Source organism: Lucilia cuprina, chromosome 4 (genome assembly GCF_022045245.1).
Source record: "Lucilia cuprina isolate Lc7/37 chromosome 4, ASM2204524v1, whole genome shotgun sequence".
Classification (NCBI taxonomy): domain Eukaryota; kingdom Metazoa; phylum Arthropoda; class Insecta; order Diptera; family Calliphoridae; genus Lucilia; species Lucilia cuprina.
The window spans coordinates 91,026,170-91,048,477 of record NC_060952.1 but is presented as its reverse complement, the minus strand read 5'-3'; the positions used below and the strand labels follow the sequence as shown (position 1 = coordinate 91,048,477).

General features: G+C 28.7%; 1 protein-coding gene across 1 annotated transcript; it reads right to left on the bottom strand.

Moving 5' to 3' along the window:
• Positions 1-5,909: 5,909 nt before the first annotated feature.
• On the bottom strand, positions 5,910-8,036 carry LOC111689732. Its single transcript, XM_023452192.2, has 2 exons — positions 7,009-8,036; positions 5,910-6,950 (listed from the first exon to the last, which is right to left on the bottom strand). The coding sequence occupies exons 1-2, from the start codon at positions 7,930-7,932 to the stop codon at positions 6,024-6,026; spliced, it is 1,851 nt and encodes a 616-aa protein (XP_023307960.2). The 5' UTR covers positions 7,933-8,036; the 3' UTR covers positions 5,910-6,023.
• Between the last annotated feature and the right edge of the window lie 14,272 nt (positions 8,037-22,308).

The following is a 22,308-nucleotide window of genomic DNA, read 5'->3' as shown; positions in this document are numbered from 1 at the left end:
TTATTTTAATTGAAATTATTTGCTAAATGTTTTTTTATTAATTTTTTTTTATTAATTCATTATATAATTTTGTTATATTGCACACACACACATATTTAATTTAATATTTTTTTCTGTTTTCCTGTTAAGATTTAAAAAAAAACAAAGTTTTTTAGTTAAAAAAAAGTTTTTTTGTTAGTAAAAAGATGCTGTTAAATTAATATTTTTTTGTTTTACCTACTTTATAATAAAAAATTCTCTTTTATAATTTAAGTTAATGAAGTTTTGATTCAAATACAAAACAACTACAAATTATATACAATAAATAAATTTTAGTAATTTTTAATTAAAAACAAAACTTTCCTTTTTTTTTGTTTTAATTTTTACTTTTTGTTTGGTATCTATTTTTTTACTTAATATTCATTAAATAGTCCTTGGATTGTTAAACGAGTGCATCATTTATTTATTTTCTAAAATACTTGAATTCTGAGAACCAAACTCCAAAGATTTTTTCAACCATTTATATGACCACATTGTTTCTTTTATAATTTTTTTTAATTCCAATATTTTTTATAAAACAATTTAATTATACAGGTCAACAAAAACCTTAGACTAAAGTATACTTTTCTAAAGTTTATACTGTTCCCTAGATTCTCATTATCACATCTGGTTCTCGCAATAGCATCATGTTCAGAAGTCTGAAAAACTCTTTGTGATGGGGAAATTCTGAGGCCAGAATCTGTTTCTGAATGCTGCTTTGATGTTGGATTAGGTTGCAACTTTCTTTTCAAATTTTGTTGATCTGTGTTATTATTCAACAATTTCATATTTTATAATCTTTTTTTACTTATAGATTAACCGGTAAAATGATAAATTTAACAAATTGTTAAATTTGTTTGTTTCCACTAGAAAAGATATATTTGTTTTTAATATTTTAATAATGGCATCACGAAGATTGGAGCAATTCATTCAAATATTCCAATATCTGAAGATAGTATAACAGCGGCCCTATACCATTGTGTCTAGTGGTAATGGAAACCCACAACCGCCATTCTGACAGACAACAACACTAACTACTTAACGACCGGAGATCGATTTAAATGAAGTCTGCATCTCAGAGTCATACTGCAATATTTTCAATTAATTTTCTTAATTCTCTAAGCTTTCATACGCAAATCCTCTATCTAAGTATAAGAACTTAGCCTAAAGATAATGGCGAACGCATACTTTTGATTTGCCCAAAGATCACACAATAATTGAATAAAACTAAGCGCAAGATAGAGACATATTTTCCAACTTTTTTGATGCCTAATTAAATCCTCAATCTTAAGGGAGAGAAGTACATATTTATTTGCCAAATTACTTTACTTCGGATGAACTCTATCCAATGCTTTTCCAAAAAAAAACTTACCGATACATATCCTGCAGCAATGTTAATTATTGAATTATTTACTTGTAAAATAGTGACGTATTTCAGCAAAGTAAAAAAGAATAACTGCGAAAATTAACTTACAAATGATTTAAATATTAAAATTCTCAACGATTAATAAATAAAACGCTAAATAATTATTGACATTTGCGCCTTATGTTATGAATATTTCTTCAAGGTTTTTGGCAACTCCATCAAATTGAAAGACAGGGATGGGTATATTTCAAACAACTTTTCAAGTCCGTATGTAATGAAAATTTGATTTAGAACAAAAATAATATTTTTTAACAATTATATGAAATTGCTTTTGAACATTAGTAATAAAACACAACTAACATCAAGAACATTAAAAGCCAGGGTTGGGTAAATTTCAAAAAAAACATTTCAAGTCCGCATATAATGAATTTTCGATTAAGAACAAAAATTCAATTTTTCAACAACATTAGGTTGACAAATTATTAAAGCATTATATTAACATTTAAAGAAAACAAAAAAATGTTTTCATTTTGAAACAAATTATTGGTTCATTTTTCTTAAAGAGTCAAATTAGGAATATTTGTATGTAAATCAACTATCAATTCGAATATATTAAAAATATTCAAAATATCAATATTTTTTTAAATGATGAATTTAAATTAATTAAGATTAAGTTAAAAAACATTTAAACTGTTTAGTTTTGTTGATATTTTTTAAGTTCTTGGATTTTGAACCAAAATTCTTAGGGATTTTGCAAAAATCCAGAAATTTGTTTATACTAACAATATTTCAAAATCATTTTACCGGTTTATATTATTTTTTATTTAAACGGGACCAAAATATATACACGATGTCAGCCGAAAAAGTCAATACTTAAAAACATATTTTTTTTCAATATATAAAAACATCTATAACAAAAAAAGAAGAAATAAAACATCATTTAAAAAACCAACATACATATAAAAATGCCTTTAAAATGTGCCAAACATTTATAGCAGTTAAAAAAAATAAATTAAAAATATATAAAAAAAGAAATACTGCCGTTATTTTTATTTTCTTTTTTTACTTTTATAATTAATACTTTAATTCATTTAAATATATTTTTTCTTTAAATATAATTTAAATTTATATAATTTTTTTAAATAAAAATGTAAATAAAACTAGCTAAATTTTAAATGTATAAAAATAAAATTATTATATTATTATATAAAACTTAAAAACTAACAATAAAACACCAAAACAGTATTTGAGTAACAGAAAAAAATAAATATGAAAAAAATATGTTTTAAAATTCTAAGAATTTTTCCACCTCAGCGAATTATTGAAAAAAAAACAATTCCCATAGTTAATTTTCTTTTGTAAAAATAATGAAAATAAAACCAGTAACGAAAACAAACAAATACTTTACTTAAAAGCAAATAATACAAATCAGGTAATTTTGTTTTAAAAAAAGCACAACTTTTTATAAAATAAAATTTAAAAAAAAAAACATATTTTAAAATACTTTAATAACAAATCAACAAAAATATACGTAAAATTACTTAATTAATAATAGAAAAAAACATAAGGATTTCAAAGAAAATAAAAAACAACATGTGCTATTAGAAAATTTAAATTAAAAAATAAAACACTAGCAAGAAAATAAATTTAATAGATTTTAAACAATAACAAAATAACAAGTATTACTATAAATTATAAATAAAAAACAAAATTTATAAAAATACTTGCTATATTAAAACTGTAAAAAGCCTCTATATTAAATAGAAAAACATAAAAAACGAATAAATAATTATTTAAATAACAAAATAATCATTTAAATATTAACATAAATTTACAATAACATAAAATGTATATACATTCAATAAATTAACAAAAAAAGTATTAAAATATTATTAAAATAAAACTCAATATTTGACAACATAATTCAATTAACATAACAAAAACCCAAAATACATAATAATAATTATTAAAACATAAACAAATAATTAAAGAAATAAATGAAATGAATATTAATCAATGTAGTTAATAATTATTAGCAACAAAATATATTGTATAACATTTAATATTTTTTAAAAATCTAGTATTTTAAGATAAATTTATTTTAAAGTAATTTTTTTTGGTTTTTCTATTCCAATAATGATGACACACTTTGTGCATTTTTCGAAATTTGTTATAAATAAATTTTACCATTTTTATGAATACAGTAAAAAAGAGAAGCTATTGAGATTTTGTTAAGATAAGGGGTTGAAAACTTCAACATTTTTAATTAAAAATTAATGAAAATTTAAACCTATATTTAGGTTTTTCGTTTGGAATAGATTTCAGTGACAAAGAATATTGTTTTCTACGAATAAACCTGTGTTGTGTATTTTCACTTTTTATTTGTAAGAATCACATATTTTATAAACTGAATGCATTAAAATTAACCTAAATATATTTTAAATGTATTCATCTAGTTTTAAACTTTTAAGACACTTTTTGTCGATTTTAAAATGACAGAACTCAGGCATTATTAATGAAATGATTTCAATTCCATAATTATTTGAATTATTTTAATTTTGTCAAAATTTTAAACAGTTTTGTGGAGGAATTTAATAAAAATATCCATCTTACATTCCTTTTCTTAAACTAAAATCTTAATACCTTCTTTGTCTAAAATACTTTTATAAAAGTACGCCCCTAACCTCTCCTCACTCAAAAAATTTGTATAACAAGGTATCAATATTGAAAAAACTAAACTTAAAGAAAATTATATAAAATTAATTAATAAATAAAACTTTGTACATTTTTAATTATAAATTATTATACATAAAAATAATAAGAAAAAAAACACAATTATTATATTTAAACATATTACACATTAATGTCATTATTATTATTTTAAACAAAAAATAAATATATATTTCAATAATATTTAAAAAACATAAACGAACATCAAAGAAATGAAATAAGAAAAAAATAATAAATTAAAATTAAACAAAATATATATATAGAACATATATGACAAAAATAATATGTTAAATGTTGTTTTATTGTATATGGGGTTATTTTTGTGGTTTATAATAATTGGCAACACTTTTATTACTTCAATTAAGGTGACCGTTATCTTGTTAAAATGCAACTCTGTTTTTTTTTTGTTCTTTTACAACTTGATGCCAAAATGGCATTGATAAAGAAGGATTTTTTTGTGTTGAAACAATTTTAGTAGTTTTATTTCAATTTAATTAGTGAATATTGTGTTTTATATAATATTTAAATATAACAAAAACAGTAGAGCAGTAAATAATAAAATGTAAGTAAGTTTTTATTTGTTTTTACTTTTTAGAAACTGTTTACATTGAAGGCTATAAAGTGATTTGTTTTCAATCTAGTGCAAAATAATTATTGATACAATATGATCACAACAGTGAACATATCTCGAAGGATATTTTGTAGTTTCCAGCTGGTCGCTTATTTGTATATGTATAGAGTTATTCCTCGTTCTTTTCTGTACCCTAGGTAAACGAGAGCGGAGACAGTAGTCACTCAGGCCTGTTCTGAATAATAAATTCCCGGATAGTTCTATTCGTAAAGCGTGCAAAAGGAAATTAACTCCCGAGGAATTATTGTTCATAATTGGCCAGACTATTTTATTGTAATTAAAGCATGACATTTAAAACATGTTATGTTTTATACTGGACATGTCCAATATAAAATAACTAGTCTTTAAGCAGGTCGGGTGGCGAAATGAATGATGGTTTAAAAGACATTTTACGGACATCTAACGGTTTTGTTGTTGTAGCAGCGAAACCTGAAATTACACGTATATATAGTTACAAATTATTCCCTACTCTTGTTCTTCTTCGCTCTGGTTATCCAACTGCGTTAGATCTAACCAAAGTAGACGAGCCGCATCCAACGGCTGAGTCCAAAAGGATTCAGGTTCTAACTAAGTTGGATTTGCGCTGCAGTTAAAAAGATGTTGACATTGTGTGGGCCTGTTCCATATGCAGGACAAAGATCTTGAATAGTGTCGTTTATTCTCGACAAGTACGAGTTTAAACGGGTGCACCATCTCGATCTAAGTTGTGCCAATACCAATAGCTCCTGTATGAGCTTTCGTCCTCTATATCATCCAGTTCATGGATGTCACTCTCATACATACGAAGATCGAAGGGGGGATGGGGTGTTGTTCAACTCAGTTAGATTGCGGAACTGCTTAGACAGCATTATGTTATTTTCCTTAACTGAAAGCATCTTCGTTTCGTCATGGAGATGTTCTTCGCATGTCATTTGAATGCAGCCTGTCACCGTTCGTAGAGCTGCGTTTTGACAGCTTTGAAGCTTTTTCCACTGCGTGTCGCTAACTCTGTCGTTCCCACGACAATCGGTTCTTCGCACCGGAACGAATCAGAGTTCAACGAACAACGACCAAGGATTGTCAACCCAGCCACACCGACTTTACGACTAACGGTAGCCACGCTTGATTAACTATTGTGTAAACAAATTAATTAAAATTTAATTTATTTTCGAGAAAATTAACAAATTTATCCCTCAGATATCAATTTTATTAAATAAAACTAAAAACTAATTTTATAGACTTAACAAAACTATATTTACTTTAATTGAAATTAGTAAGTTATTTCAAATAGTTTACAATCTATTTGTAAGGTAATTTCATACTGGCCACATCTATACCCTCCTCCTCCAATAGTTTGCCAATACGTCTACTAGCATTTTGTAAATGTTCCAATAATTTCATATTTTTCTCTATATCATATTGACCCACCGCCAGCGGTTGCAAACGTTGTGGGCACTGACGACAATGTGTCTCAAATCTTGTCTGATGAGCATATAATTTATCACAGTCGAGGCAACGTAAATTTTTCACCATCGTTTTTGTACTTGTTGCCATGGCATTTGTAGTCTTCTGTATATCTTTAAGATGTGAGAATTGTAAATGTTGCAGCATTTTGGGTTTACTTGATTTGGTTTTTGTGCATATGGTGCATTTTAAATAGGCCTGATAGGGCATATGTTGGAAATGATGACGTCTTAGTTCGGAATGTTTTGCCGTACGCTGTATTTGATAGCAGACCAAACAAATATATGCCGTTTTTTGGGCATTAAATGCGCGAAATTTCGTATCCACAGCATTGGCTAAATTGTGTTGCTCAAATACATGAGAGCGCCAAACAGATTGTGAATCGAATTCATTGCCACATTCTGGACAAAGGTAATTGATATACTTTTGCATTTCTTTCTGTAAAGAATCATTAAGTTTGAGACCATTTTCCGGTGCAGTTAAATCTAATTTCAGACGTTTTCTATTCGGTTTTGTTAATGATTCCGTTACCGGGTTTATAGGCTGTTCTATAATTTCCTCGAACATTTCATTGCATAAAACTTCCAATTCCTCTTCATCTATTTCATTTTCACTGACGCTAGCATTAGTTCTTAACTGAAGATTAGGATCGATTTCAGAATTTAAAATATCATCCAGTTCTTTGAGACTTTGATCTAAAGCAACTTCATGTTGGTATTTTAAATCTTTATCTATCTCTTCTTCTAGATTTATAAAACTATCCTAAAATACAAGAAATGTTAAAATTATAAAGAAAAAATCATTTTTTGCAACCCCTCACCTGTATAGCCTTTTGTAGAATATCTGTTTGTTTAGCTGGTTGCGTTCCTAATATTAAATCTAATTCTTTTATAACATCCTTACTAGCTTGACCACCCCATTCTACGGGTTTTCTTATATATTCCTTGTACTTTTCATATTCCTCTGCATGCGACTTGATTACATGCAATAGCACCTCTGATTTATAACTTTTTCCAATCTTGCAATAGACACATTGAAAATAAAGGGGATGAGGTAAATGAGTAAAACTATGGCGCTGCAATTGAGACTTTGATGGAGCATCGTAAAGTGTTTGGCAACATTGGGCACAGTAATAGTTTTTCGTACTTTGTATGCGAAATAAACGCAAATCCACTGATGTACCACTGTGCGCCGCATCTATATGCTGTTGCCAAATATTAAAACGATTAAATGTTTTACCACATAACGGACACACAAACTTCATATAAAATTCACTATTATGCTGAGGACTTTGTTCATCGTTAGTTCTCTTTAGTTCTTGCAACTTACGTTCATTATCCAATTTAGCTATTAAACCATTGTGAAACCTAAACAAATGTTCACATAAAGCTTTCTTACGCGTAAAGGACCCGGGACAGTGTTTACAGCGATAAGTTCGCGCATAGGGCAGATGTAGAAAACGATGATACTGCAGTAATGCTATAGCCTGGTGAGCATTTGCCACCCATTTCATGCATATTTGACATTCATGATATTTATCATCAATTTCCTTAAAATCAAAATCTTCCACCGTCTTGGTAGCGTAACTATGCTGGATATTTAAATGTTTACGCCATTCCTGTTGGGTGTTATTTTCCTTGCCGCACTCAGGACAGATGAAACGCATGTGCTCCTCTAAACGTGGATTATTACATTCTCGATTGAATGATAGTGCATTTTCCATACTTGGTTGCGTTGATGGCATATTATTTATTTTAATCTAAATTGAAATTATTCACAAATCAATTAAAATTTCCTAATTTCAATAAATGTTGTCTTTTTGTTTAGCTTTGCCGCTGTAGTATGAAATTCGCATCAAATCAGCTGTTGCAAGAGTTGCCACTATATCAAAAATATGTCCAATAAAATGTAACGATTTTTCTTAGTAAAAAATCGCTGTTTTAGATTTGATTCCTTTTTAACACAATATGTAGTATTGCTGGGAATAAAATTAATGGACTTTTTTGGTGAGAAATCAAAGTGATCACAGAATATCATTGTTTTGGCCCTATCTCTTCTCGTTTCTAAGATAAATGGACTTTTATGTTTTCACCTTAAGAATCGATTTTTGTTGAGAAATCAAAGTGATCACAGATTATCATTGTTTTGGCCCTATCTCTTCTAGTTTTCAAGATAAATGGACTTTTATGTTTTCACTCAAAAAATCGATTTTTGGTGAGAAATCAAAGTGATCACAGATTATCATTGTTTTGGCTCTATCTCTTCTAGTTTCCAAGATAAAGGGACTTTTATGTTTTCACTCAAATAGTCGATTTTTGGTGAGAAATCACCAAGAAATCTCTTCTAGTTTCCAAGATAAATGCACTTGTTTTCACTCAAAAATTAGATTTTTGGTGAGAAATCAAAGTAATCACAGATTATCATTGTTTTCGCCCTATCTCTTCTAGTTTCCAAGATAATTGGACTTTTATGTTTTCACTCAAATAATCGATTTTTGGTGGGAAATCAAAGTGATCACAGATTATCATTGTTTTGGCCCTATCTCTTCTAGTTTCCAAGATAAATGGACTTTTATGTTTTAACTCTAAGAGTCGATTTTTGGTGAGAAATTAAGTAATCACAGATTATCTTTGTTTTGGTCCTATCTCTTCTAGTTTCCAAGATAAATGGACTTTTATGTTTTCACTCAAAAAATCGATTTTTGGTGAGAAATCAAAATGATCACAGATTATCATTGTTTTCGCCCTATCTCTTCTAGTTTCCAAGATAAATGGACTTTTATGTTTTCACTCAAAAAATCGATTTTTGTTGAGAAATCAAAGTGATCACAGATTATCATTGTTTTGGCCCTATCTCTTCTAGTTTCCAAGATAAATGGACTTTTATGTTTTCACCTTAAGAATCGATTTTTGTTGAGAAATCAAAGTGATCACAGATTATCATTGTTTTGGCCCTATCTCTTCTAGTTTTCAAGATAAATGGACTTTTATGTTTTCACTCAAAAAATCGATCTTTATTAGGAAATAGAAGTGATCACAGATTGTCTTTATTTTGGCTCTATCTCTTCTAGTTTCCAAAATAAATGGACTTTTAATTTTTCACTAAAAAATCGATTTTCATTACGAAATAGAAGTGATCACAGATTATCTTTATTTTGGCTCTATCTCTTCTAGTTTCCAAGATAAATGGATTTTATGTTTTCACTCAAAAAATCGATATTTTGATTAAGAAATAGAAGTGATCACAGATTATCTTTATTTTGGCTCTATCTCTTCTAGTTTCCAAGATAAATGGACTTTAATGTTTTCACTCAAAAATCGATTTTATTAGGAAATAGAAGTGATCACAGATTCTTTATTTTGGCTCTATCTCTTCTAGTTTCAAGATAAATGGACTTTTATGTTTTCACTTAAAAAATCGATTTTCATTAGGAAATAGAAGTGATTACAGATTATCTTTATTTTGGCTCTATCTCTTCTAGTTTCCAAGATAGGACTTTATGTTTTCACTCAAAAAATCGATTTTTATTAGGAAATAGAAGTGATCACAGATTATCTTTATTTTGGCTCTATCTCTTCTAGTTTCCAAGATAAATGGACTTTAATGTTTCCACTAAAAATAGATTTTTGATGGGAAATAGAAGTGATCACAGATTATCTTTATTTTGGCTCTATCTCTTCTAGTTTCCAAGATAAATGGACTTATATGTTTTCACTCAAAAAATCGATTTTCTTTAAGAAATAGAAGTGATCACAGATTATCTTTCTTTTGGCTCTATCTCTTCTAGTTTCCCAGATAAATGGACTTTATGTTTCCACTAAAAAATCGATTTTCATTACGAAATAGAAGTGATCACAGATTATCTTTATTTTGGCTCTATCTCTTCTAGTTTCCAAGATAAATGGAATTTTATTTTTTCACTCAAAAGTCGATTTTTGATGGGAAATAGAAGTGATCACAGATTATCTTTATTTTGCCTCTATCTCTTCTAGTTTCCAAGATAAATGGAATTTTATGTTTTCACTCAATAAATCGATTTTTATAAGGAAACAGAAGTGATCACAGATTATCTTTATTTTGGCTCTATCTCTTCTAGTTTCCAAGATAAATGGACTTTTATGTTTTCACTCAAAAATCGATTTTTATTAGGAAATAGAAGTGATCACAGATTAACTTTATTTTGGCCTATCTCTTCTAGTTTCCAAGATAAATGGACTTTTATATTTTCACTTAAATAATCGATTTTCATTAGGAAATAGAAGTGATAACAGATTATCTTTATTATAGCTCTATCTTTTCTAGTTTCCAAGATAAATGGACTTTTATGTTTTCACTCAAAAAATCGATTTTTATTAGGAAATCGAAGTGATCACAGATTATCTTTATTTTAGCTCTATCTCTTCTAGTTTCCAAGATAAATGAACTTTTATTTTTTGTTTAGTAAATCGAAGTGATCTCTTCTAGTTTCCAAGATAAATGGACTTTTATGTTTTCACTCAAAAAATCGATTTTTATTAGGAAATCGAAGTGATCACAGATTATCTTTATTTTAGCTCTATCTCTTCTAGTTTCCAAGATAAAGGGACTTTTATTTTTTGTTTAGTAAATCGAAGTGATCTCTTCTAGTTTCTCAAGATAGAATAAATTTTATGTTTTCACTCAAACAATCGATCTTTATTAGGAAATAGAAGTGATCACAGATTATCTTTATTTTGGCTCTATCTCTTCTAGTTTCCAAGATAAATGGACTTTTATGTTTTCACTCAAACAATAGATCTTTTATGTTTTCACTCAAAAAATCGATTTTCATTAGTAAATCGAAGTGATCTCTTCTAGTTTCCAAGATAAATGGACTTTTATGTTTTCACTCAAACAATCGATCTTTATTAGGAAATAGAATTGATCACAGATTATCTTTATTTTGGCTCTATCTCTTCTAGTTTCCAAGATAAATGGACTTTTATGTTTTCACTCAAACAATAGATATTTTATGTTTTCACTCAAAAAATCGATTTTCATTACGAAATAGAAGTGATTATAGATTATCTTTATTTTGGCTATCTCTTCTAGTTTCCAAGATAAATGGACTTTTATGTTTTCACTCAAACAATCGATCTTTATTAGGAAATAGAAGTGATCACAGATTATCTTTATTTTGGCTCTATCTCTTCTAGTTTCCAAGATAAATGGACTTTAATTTTTTCACTCAAACAATCGATCTTTATTAGGAAATAGAAGTGATCACAGATTATCTTTATTTTGGCTCTATCTCTTCTAGTTTCCAAGATAAATGGACTTTTATGTTTTCACTCAAAAAATCGATTTTCATTAAGAAATAGAAGTGATCACAGATTATCTTTATTTTGGCTCTATCTCTTCTAGTTTGTTTTCACTCAAAAGATCGATTTTTGATGGGAAATAGAAGTGAGCACAGATTATCTTTATTATGGCTCTATCTCTTCTAGTTTCCAAGATAAATGGACTTTTATGTTTTCACTCAAAAAATCGATTTTCATTAGGAAATAGAAGTGATCACAGATTATCTTTATTTTGGCTCTATCTCTTCTAGTTTCCAAGAAAAATGGACTTTTATGTTTTCACTCAAAAAATCGATTTTCATTAAGAAATAGAAGTGATCACAGATTATCTTTATTTTGGCTCTATCTCTTCTAGTTTCCAAGATAAATGGACTTTTATGTTTCACTCAAACAATCGATCTTTATTAGGAAATAGAAGTGATCACAGATTATCTTTATTTTGGCTCTATCTCTTCTAGTTTCCAAGATAAATGGACTTTTATTTTTTCACTCGAAAAATCGATTTTTGAGTGAAAATTTTGGCTCTATCTCTTCTAGTTTCCAAGATAAATGGACTTTTATGTTTTCACTTAAAAATTCGATTTTCGTTACAAAATAGAAGTGATTATAGATTATTTATTTTGGCTCTATCTCTTCTAGTTTCCAAGATAGATGGACTTTTATGTTTTCACTCAAAAAATCGATCTTTATTAGGAAATAGAAGTGATCACAGATTATCTTTATTCTGGCTCTATCTCTTCTAGTTTCCAAGATAAATGGACTTTTATGTTTCACTCAACAATCGATCTTTATTAGGAAATAGAAGTGATCACAGATTATCTTTATTTTGGCTCTATCTCTTCTAGTTTCCAAGATAAATGGACTTTTATGTTTTCACTCAAAAAATCGATTTTCATTAGGAAATAGAAATGATCACATATTATCTTTATTTTGGCTCTATCGATTATTTGAGTGAAAACAAAAATGTATATTTATCTTGGAAACTAGAAGAGATAGAGCCAAAATAAAGATAGTCTGTGATCACTTCTATATCCTAATGAAAATCGATTTTTTAAGTAAAAACATAAAAGTCCATTTATCTTGGAAACTAGAAGAGATAGAGCCATAATAAAGATAATCTGTGATCACTTCTATTTTCCATCAAAAATCGATTTTTTGAGTGAAAAAATAAAAGTCCATTTATCTTGGAAACTAGAAGAGATAGAGCCAAAATAAAGATAATCTGTGATAACTTCTATTTCCTAATTAAGATCGATTGTTTGAGTGAAAACATAAAAGTCCATTTATCTTGGAAACTAGAAGAGATAGAGCCATAATAAAGATAATCTGTGATCACTTCTATCTCCCAATGAAAAACGATTTTTTGAGTGAAAACATAAAAGTCTATTTATTTTGGAAACTAGAAGATATAGAGCCAAGATAAATACAATCTGTGATCACTTCTCTTTCCTACAAAAACTCGATTGTTTGAGTGAAAACATAAAAGTCTATTTATCTTGGAAACTAGAAGAGATAGAGCCAAAATAAGGATAATCTGTGATCACTTCTATTTCCTAATGAAAATCGATTGTTTGAGTAAAAACATAAAAGTCCATTTATTTTGGAAACTGGAAGAGATAGAGCCAAAATAAGGATAATCTGTGATCACTTCTTTTCCTAATAAAAATCGATTTCTTGAGTAAAAACATAAAAGTCCATTTATCTTGGAAACTAGAAGAGATAGAGCCAAAATAAGGATAATCTGTGATCACTTCTATTTCCTAATGAAAATCGATTTTTTGAGTGAAAACACAAAAGTCCATTTATCTTGGAAACTAGGAGAGATAGAGCCAAAATAAAGGTAATCTGTGATTGCTTCTATTTCCTAATGAAAATCGATTTTTTGAGTGAAAATATAAATGTTTATTTATCTTGAAAACTAGAAGAGATAGAGCCAAAATAATGATAATCTGTGATCACTTCTACTTCCTAATGAAAATCGATTTTTCGAGTGAAAACACAAAAGTCCATTTATCTTGGAAACTAGAAGAGATAGAGCCAAAATAAATATAATCTGTGATCACTTCTATTTCCCATCAAAAATCGATTTTTTGAGTAAAAACATAAATGTTTATTTATCTTGGAAACTAGAAGAGATAGAGCCAAAATAATGATATTCTGTGATCACTTCTACTTCCTTATGAAAATCGATTTTTTGAGTGAAAACATAAAAGTCCATTTATCTTGGAAAGTAGAAGAGATAGAGCCAAAATAATGATAATCTGTGATCACTTCTGTTTCCTAATAGAAATCGATTTATTGAGTGAAAACATAAAAGTCCATTTATCTTGGAAACTAGAAGAGATAGAGCCAAAATAAAGGTAATCTGTGATTGTTTCTATTTCCTAATGAAAATCGATTTTTTGAGTGAAAATATAAAAGTCCATTTATCTTGGAAACTAGAAGAGATAGGGCCAAAACAATGATAATCTGTGATCACTTTGATTTCTCACCAAAAAACGATTATTTGAGTGAAAACATAAACATACATTTATCTTGAAAACTAGAACAGATAGAACCAAAACAATGATAATCTGTGATCACTTTGATTTCTCACCAAAAATCGATTTTTGAGTGAAAACATAAAAGTCCATTTATCTTGGAATCTAGAAGAGATAGGGCCAAAACAATGATAATCTGTGATCACTTTGATTTCTCACCAAAAATCGATTTTTTGAGTGAATGCATAAAAGTCCATTTATCTTGGAAACTAGAAGAGATAGGGCCAAAACAATGATAATCTGTGATCACTTTGATTTCTCACCAAAAAACGATTATTTGAGTGAAAACATAAAAGTCCATTTATCTTGAAAACTAGAACAGATAGGAACAAAACAATGATAATCTGTGATCACTTTGATTTCTCACCAAAAAACGAAGAGATAGGGCCAAAACAATGATAATCTGTGATCACTTTGATTTCTCACCAAAAATCAATTTTTTTAATGAAAACATAAAAGTCCATTTATCTTGGAAACTAGAAGAGATAGAGCCAAAGCAATGATAATCTGTGATCACTTTGATTTCTCACCAAAAATCGAATTTTTGAGTGAAAACATCACTTTGATTTCTCACCAAAAAACGACTATTTGAGTGAAAACATAAAAGTCCATTTATCTTGGAAACTAGAAGAGATAGAGCCAAAACAATGATAATCTGTGATCACTTTGATTTCTCACCAAAAATCGACTATTTGAGTGAAAACATAAAAGTCCAATTATCTTGGAAACTAGAAGAGATAGGGCGAAAACAATGATAATCTGTGATTTCTTGGTGATTTCTCACCAAAAATCGACTATTTGAGTGAAAACATAAAAGTCCCTTTATCTTGGAAACTAGAATAGATAGAGCCAAAACAATGATAATCTGTGATCACTTTGATTTCTCACCAAAAATCGATTTTTTGAGTGAAAACATAAAAGTCCATTTATCTTGAAAACTAGAAGAGATAGGGCCAAAACAATGATAATCTGTGATCACTTTGATTTCTCAACAAAAATCGATTCTTAAGGTGAAAACATAAAAGTCCATTTATCTTGGAAACTAGAAGAGATAGGGCCAAAACAATGATAATCTGTGATCACTTTGATTTCTCAACAAAAATCGATTTTTTGAGTGAAAACATAAAAGTCCATTTATCTTGGAAACTAGAAGAGATAGGGCGAAAACAATGATAATCTGTGATCATTTTGATTTCTCACCAAAAATCGATTTTTTGAGTGAAAACATAAAAGTCCATTTATCTTGGAAACTAGAAGAGATAGGACCAAAACAAAGATAATCTGTGATTACTTAATTTCTCACCAAAAATCGACTCTTAGAGTTAAAACATAAAAGTCCATTTATCTTGGAAACTAGAAGAGATAGGGCCAAAACAATGATAATCTGTGATCACTTTGATTTCCCACCAAAAACGATTATTTGAGTGAAAACATAAAAGTCCATTTATCTTGGAAACTAGAAGAGATAGGGCCAAAACAATGATAATCTGTGATTACTTTGATTTCTCACCAAAAATCTAATTTTTGAGTGAAAACAAGTGCAGGGCCAAAACAATGATAATCTGTGATCACTTTGATTTCTCACCAAAAAACAATTATTTGAGTGAAAACATAAAAGTCCATTTATCTTGAAAACTAGAACAGATAGGACCAAAACAATGATAATCTGTGATCACTTTGATTTCTCACCAAAAAACGATTATTTGAGTGAAAACATAAAAGTCCATTTATCTTGGAAACTAGAAGAGATAGGGCCAAAACAATGATAATCTGTGATCACTTTGATTTCTCACCAAAAATCGATTTTTTGAGTTAAAACATAAAAGTCCAATTATCTTGGAAAATAGAAGAGATAGGGCCAAAACAATGATAATCTGTGATCACTTTGATTTCCATTAATTTCCATAAAAGTCCATTTATCTTGGAAGCTAGAAGAAATAGGACCAAAACAAAGATAATCTGTGATCACTTTGATTTCTCACCAAAAATCGATTTTTTGAGCGAAAACATAAAAGTCCATTTATCTTGGAAACAAGAAGAGATAGGGCCAAAACAATGATAATCTGTGATCACTTTGATTTCTCACCAAAAATCGATTTTTTGAGTGAAAACATAAAAGTCCATTTATCTTGGAAACTAGAAGAGATAGGACCAAAACAATGATAATCTGTGATCACTTTGATTTCTCACTAAAAATAGATTTTTTGAGTGAAAACATAAAAGTCCATTTATCTTGAAAACTAGAAGAGATAGGGCCAAAACAATGATAATCTGTGATCACTTTGATTTCTCACCAAAAATCGATTTTTTGAGTGAAAACATAAAAGTCCATTTATCTTGGAAACTAGAAGAGATAGGGCCAAAACAATGATAATCTGTGATCACTTTGATTTCTCACCAAAAATCGAATTTTTGAGTTAAAACATAAAAGTCCAATTATCTTGGAAAATAGAAGAGATAGGGCCAAAACAATGATAATCTGTGATCACTTTGATTTCCATTAATTTCCATAAAAGTCCATTTATCTTGGAAACTAGAAGAGATAGGGCCAAAACAATGATAATCTGTGATCACTTTGATTTCTCACCAAAAAACGACTATTTGAGTGAATGCATAAAAGTCCATTTATCTTGGAAACTTTGATTTCTCACCAAAAATCGAATTTTTGAGTGAAAACATAAAAGTCCATTTATGATAATCTGTGAACACTTTGATTTCTCACCAAAAATCGAATTTTTGAGTGAAAACATAAAAGTCCATTTATCTTGGAAACTAGAAGAGATAGAGCCAAAACAATGATAATCTGTGATCACTTTGCACTTTTATGTTTTCACTCAAAAATTCGATTTTTGGTGAGAAATCAAAGTGATCACAGATTATCATTGTTTTGGCCCTATCTCTTCTAGTTTCCAAGATAAATGGACTTTTATGTTTTCACTCAAACAATAGATCTTTTATGTTTTCACTCAAAAAATCGATTTTCATTAGTAAATCGAAGTGATCTCTTCTAGTTTCCAAGATAAATGGACTTTTATGTTTTCACTCAAACAATCGATCTTTATTAGGAAATAGAATTGATCACAGATTATCTTTATTTTGGCTCTATCTCTTCTAGTTTCCAAGATAAATGGACTTTTATGTTTTCACTCAAACAATAGATATTTTATGTTTTCACTCAAAAAATCGATTTTCATTACGAAATAGAAGTGATTATAGATTATCTTTATTTTGGCTATCTCTTCTAGTTTCCAAGATAAATGGACTTTTATGTTTTCACTCAAACAATCGATCTTTATTAGGAAATAGAAGTGATCACAGATTATCTTTATTTTGGCTCTATCTCTTCTAGTTTCCAAGATAAATGGACTTTAATTTTTTCACTCAAACAATCGATCTTTATTAGGAAATAGAAGTGATCACAGATTATCTTTATTTTGGCTCTATCTCTTCTAGTTTCCAAGATAAATGGACTTTTATGTTTTCACTCAAAAAATCGATTTTCATTAAGAAATAGAAGTGATCACAGATTATCTTTATTTTGGCTCTATCTCTTCTAGTTTGTTTTCACTCAAAAGATCGATTTTTGATGGGAAATAGAAGTGAGCACAGATTATCTTTATTATGGCTCTATCTCTTCTAGTTTCCAAGATAAATGGACTTTTATGTTTTCACTCAAAAAATCGATTTTCATTAGGAAATAGAAGTGATCACAGATTATCTTTATTTTGGCTCTATCTCTTCTAGTTTCCAAGAAAAATGGACTTTTATGTTTTCACTCAAAAAATCGATTTTCATTAAGAAATAGAAGTGATCACAGATTATCTTTATTTTGGCTCTATCTCTTCTAGTTTCCAAGATAAATGGACTTTTATGTTTCACTCAAACAATCGATCTTTATTAGGAAATAGAAGTGATCACAGATTATCTTTATTTTGGCTCTATCTCTTCTAGTTTCCAAGATAAATGGACTTTTATTTTTTCACTCGAAAAATCGATTTTTGAGTGAAAATTTTGGCTCTATCTCTTCTAGTTTCCAAGATAAATGGACTTTTATGTTTTCACTTAAAAATTCGATTTTCGTTACAAAATAGAAGTGATTATAGATTATTTATTTTGGCTCTATCTCTTCTAGTTTCCAAGATAGATGGACTTTTATGTTTTCACTCAAAAAATCGATCTTTATTAGGAAATAGAAGTGATCACAGATTATCTTTATTCTGGCTCTATCTCTTCTAGTTTCCAAGATAAATGGACTTTTATGTTTCACTCAACAATCGATCTTTATTAGGAAATAGAAGTGATCACAGATTATCTTTATTTTGGCTCTATCTCTTCTAGTTTCCAAGATAAATGGACTTTTATGTTTTCACTCAAAAAATCGATTTTCATTAGGAAATAGAAATGATCACATATTATCTTTATTTTGGCTCTATCGATTATTTGAGTGAAAACAAAAATGTATATTTATCTTGGAAACTAGAAGAGATAGAGCCAAAATAAAGATAGTCTGTGATCACTTCTATATCCTAATGAAAATCGATTTTTTAAGTAAAAACATAAAAGTCCATTTATCTTGGAAACTAGAAGAGATAGAGCCATAATAAAGATAATCTGTGATCACTTCTATTTTCCATCAAAAATCGATTTTTTGAGTGAAAAAATAAAAGTCCATTTATCTTGGAAACTAGAAGAGATAGAGCCAAAATAAAGATAATCTGTGATAACTTCTATTTCCTAATTAAGATCGATTGTTTGAGTGAAAACATAAAAGTCCATTTATCTTGGAAACTAGAAGAGATAGAGCCATAATAAAGATAATCTGTGATCACTTCTATCTCCCAATGAAAAACGATTTTTTGAGTGAAAACATAAAAGTCTATTTATTTTGGAAACTAGAAGATATAGAGCCAAGATAAATACAATCTGTGATCACTTCTCTTTCCTACAAAAACTCGATTGTTTGAGTGAAAACATAAAAGTCTATTTATCTTGGAAACTAGAAGAGATAGAGCCAAAATAAGGATAATCTGTGATCACTTCTATTTCCTAATGAAAATCGATTGTTTGAGTAAAAACATAAAAGTCCATTTATTTTGGAAACTGGAAGAGATAGAGCCAAAATAAGGATAATCTGTGATCACTTCTTTTCCTAATAAAAATCGATTTCTTGAGTAAAAACATAAAAGTCCATTTATCTTGGAAACTAGAAGAGATAGAGCCAAAATAAGGATAATCTGTGATCACTTCTATTTCCTAATGAAAATCGATTTTTTGAGTGAAAACACAAAAGTCCATTTATCTTGGAAACTAGGAGAGATAGAGCCAAAATAAAGGTAATCTGTGATTGCTTCTATTTCCTAATGAAAATCGATTTTTTGAGTGAAAATATAAATGTTTATTTATCTTGAAAACTAGAAGAGATAGAGCCAAAATAATGATAATCTGTGATCACTTCTACTTCCTAATGAAAATCGATTTTTCGAGTGAAAACACAAAAGTCCATTTATCTTGGAAACTAGAAGAGATAGAGCCAAAATAAATATAATCTGTGATCACTTCTATTTCCCATCAAAAATCGATTTTTTGAGTAAAAACATAAATGTTTATTTATCTTGGAAACTAGAAGAGATAGAGCCAAAATAATGATATTCTGTGATCACTTCTACTTCCTTATGAAAATCGATTTTTTGAGTGAAAACATAAAAGTCCATTTATCTTGGAAAGTAGAAGAGATAGAGCCAAAATAATGATAATCTGTGATCACTTCTGTTTCCTAATAGAAATCGATTTATTGAGTGAAAACATAAAAGTCCATTTATCTTGGAAACTAGAAGAGATAGAGCCAAAATAAAGGTAATCTGTGATTGTTTCTATTTCCTAATGAAAATCGATTTTTTGAGTGAAAATATAAATGTTTATTTATCTTGGAAACTAGAAGAGATAGAGCCAAAATAATGACAATCTCTGATCACTTCTACTTCCTAATGAAAATCGAATTTTGAGTGAAAACATAAAAGTCCATTTATCTTGGAAATTAGAAGAGATATGGCCAAAATAAAGATAATCTGTGATCACTTCTATTTCCCACCAAAAATCGATTTTTTGAGTGAAAACATAAAAGTCCATTTATCTTGAAAACTAGAAGAGATAGGGCCAAAACAATGATAATCTGTGATCACTTTGATTTTTCACCAAAAATCGATTTTTTGAGTGAAAACATAAAAGTCCATTTATCTTGGAAACTAAAAATCGAATTTTTGAGTGAAAACATAAAAGACCATTTATCTTGGAAACTAGAAGAGATAGAGCCAAAACAATGATAATCTGTGATCACTTTAATTTCTCACCAAAAATCGACTATTTGAGTGAAAACATAAAAGTCCATTTATCTTGGAAACTAGAAGAGATAGGGCCAAAACAATGATAATCTGTGATCACTTTGATTTCTCACCAAAAATCGATTTTTTGAGTGAAAACATTAAAGTCACTTTGATTTCTCACCAAAAATCGATTTTTGAGTGAAAACATAAAAGTGCATTTATCTTGGAAACTAGAAGAGATAGGGCCAAAACAATGATAATCTGTGATCACTTTGATTTCTCACCAAAAATCGATTTTTTGAGTGAAAACATAAAAGTCCATTTATCTTGGAAACTAGAAGAGATAGGGCTAAAACAATGATAATCTGTGATCACTTTGATTTCTCACCAAAAATCGATTTTTTGAGTGAAAACATAAAAGTCCATTTATCTTGGAAACTAAAAATCGAATTGTTGAGTGAAAACATAAAAGTCCATTTATCTTGGAAACTAGAAGAGATAGAGCCAAAACAATGATAATCTGTGATCACTTTGATTTCTCACCAAAAAAACGATTATTTGAGTGCAAACATAAAAGTCCATTTATCTTGGAAACTAGAAGAGATAGGGCCAAAACAATGATAATCTGTGATCACTTTGATTTCTCACCAAAAAACGATTATTTGAGTGAAAACATAAAAGTCCATTTATCTTGGAAACTAGAAGAGATAGAGCCAAAACAATGATAATCTGTGATCACTTTGATTTCTCACCAAAAAACGATTATTTGAGTGAAAACATAAAAGTCCATTTATCTTGGAAACTAGAAGAGATAGGGCCAAAACAATGATAATCTGTGATCACTTTGATTTCTCACCTAAAATCGATTTTTTGAGTGAAAACATAAAAGTCACTTTGATTTCTCACCAAAAATCGATTTTTGAGTGAAAACATAAAAGTGCATTTATCTTGGAAACTAGAAGAGATAGGGCCAAAACAATGATAATCTGTGACCACTTTGATTTCTCACCAAAAATCAAATTTTTGAGTGAAAACATAAAAGTCCATTTATCTTGGAAACTAGAAGAGATAGGACCAAAACAAAGATAATCTGTGATCACTTCGATTTCTCACCAAAAAAAAAAAACGATTATTTGAGTGCAAACATAAAAGTCCATTTATCTTGAAAACTAGAAGAGATAGGGCCAAAACAATAATAATCTGTGATCACTTTGATTTCTCACCAAAAATCGATTTTTTGAGTGAAACATAAAACTCCATTTATCTTGGAAACTAGAAGAGATAGGGCCAAAACAATAATAATCTGTGATCACTTTGATTTCTCACCAAAAATCGACTATTTGAGTGAAAACATAAAAGTCCATTTATCTTGGAAATTAGAAGAGATAGGACCAAAACAAAGATAATCTGTGATCACTTTGATTTCTCACCAAAAAAACGATTATTTGAGTGTAAGCATAAAAGTCCATTTATCTTGAAAACTAGAAGAGATAGGGCCAAAACAATGATAATCTGTGATCACTTTGATTTCTCACCAAAAATCGAATTTTTGAGTGAAAACATAAAAGTCCATTTATCTTGGAATCTAGAAGAGATAGGGCCAAAACAATGATAATCTGTGATCACTTTGATTTGTCACCAAAAATCGATTTTTTGAGTGAAAACATAAAAGTCCCTTTATCTTGGAAACTAGAAGAGATAGGGCCAAAACAATGATAATCTGTGATCACTTTGATTTCTCACCAAAAAACGACTATTTGAGTGAAAACATAAAAGTCCATTTATCTGTGATCACTTTGATTTCTCACCAAAAATCGACTATTTGAGTGCAAAGATAAAAGTCCATTTATCTTGGAAACTAGAAGAGATAGGGCCAAAACAATGATAATCTGTGATCACTTTGATTTCTCACCAAAAATCGATTTTTTGAGTGAAAACATAA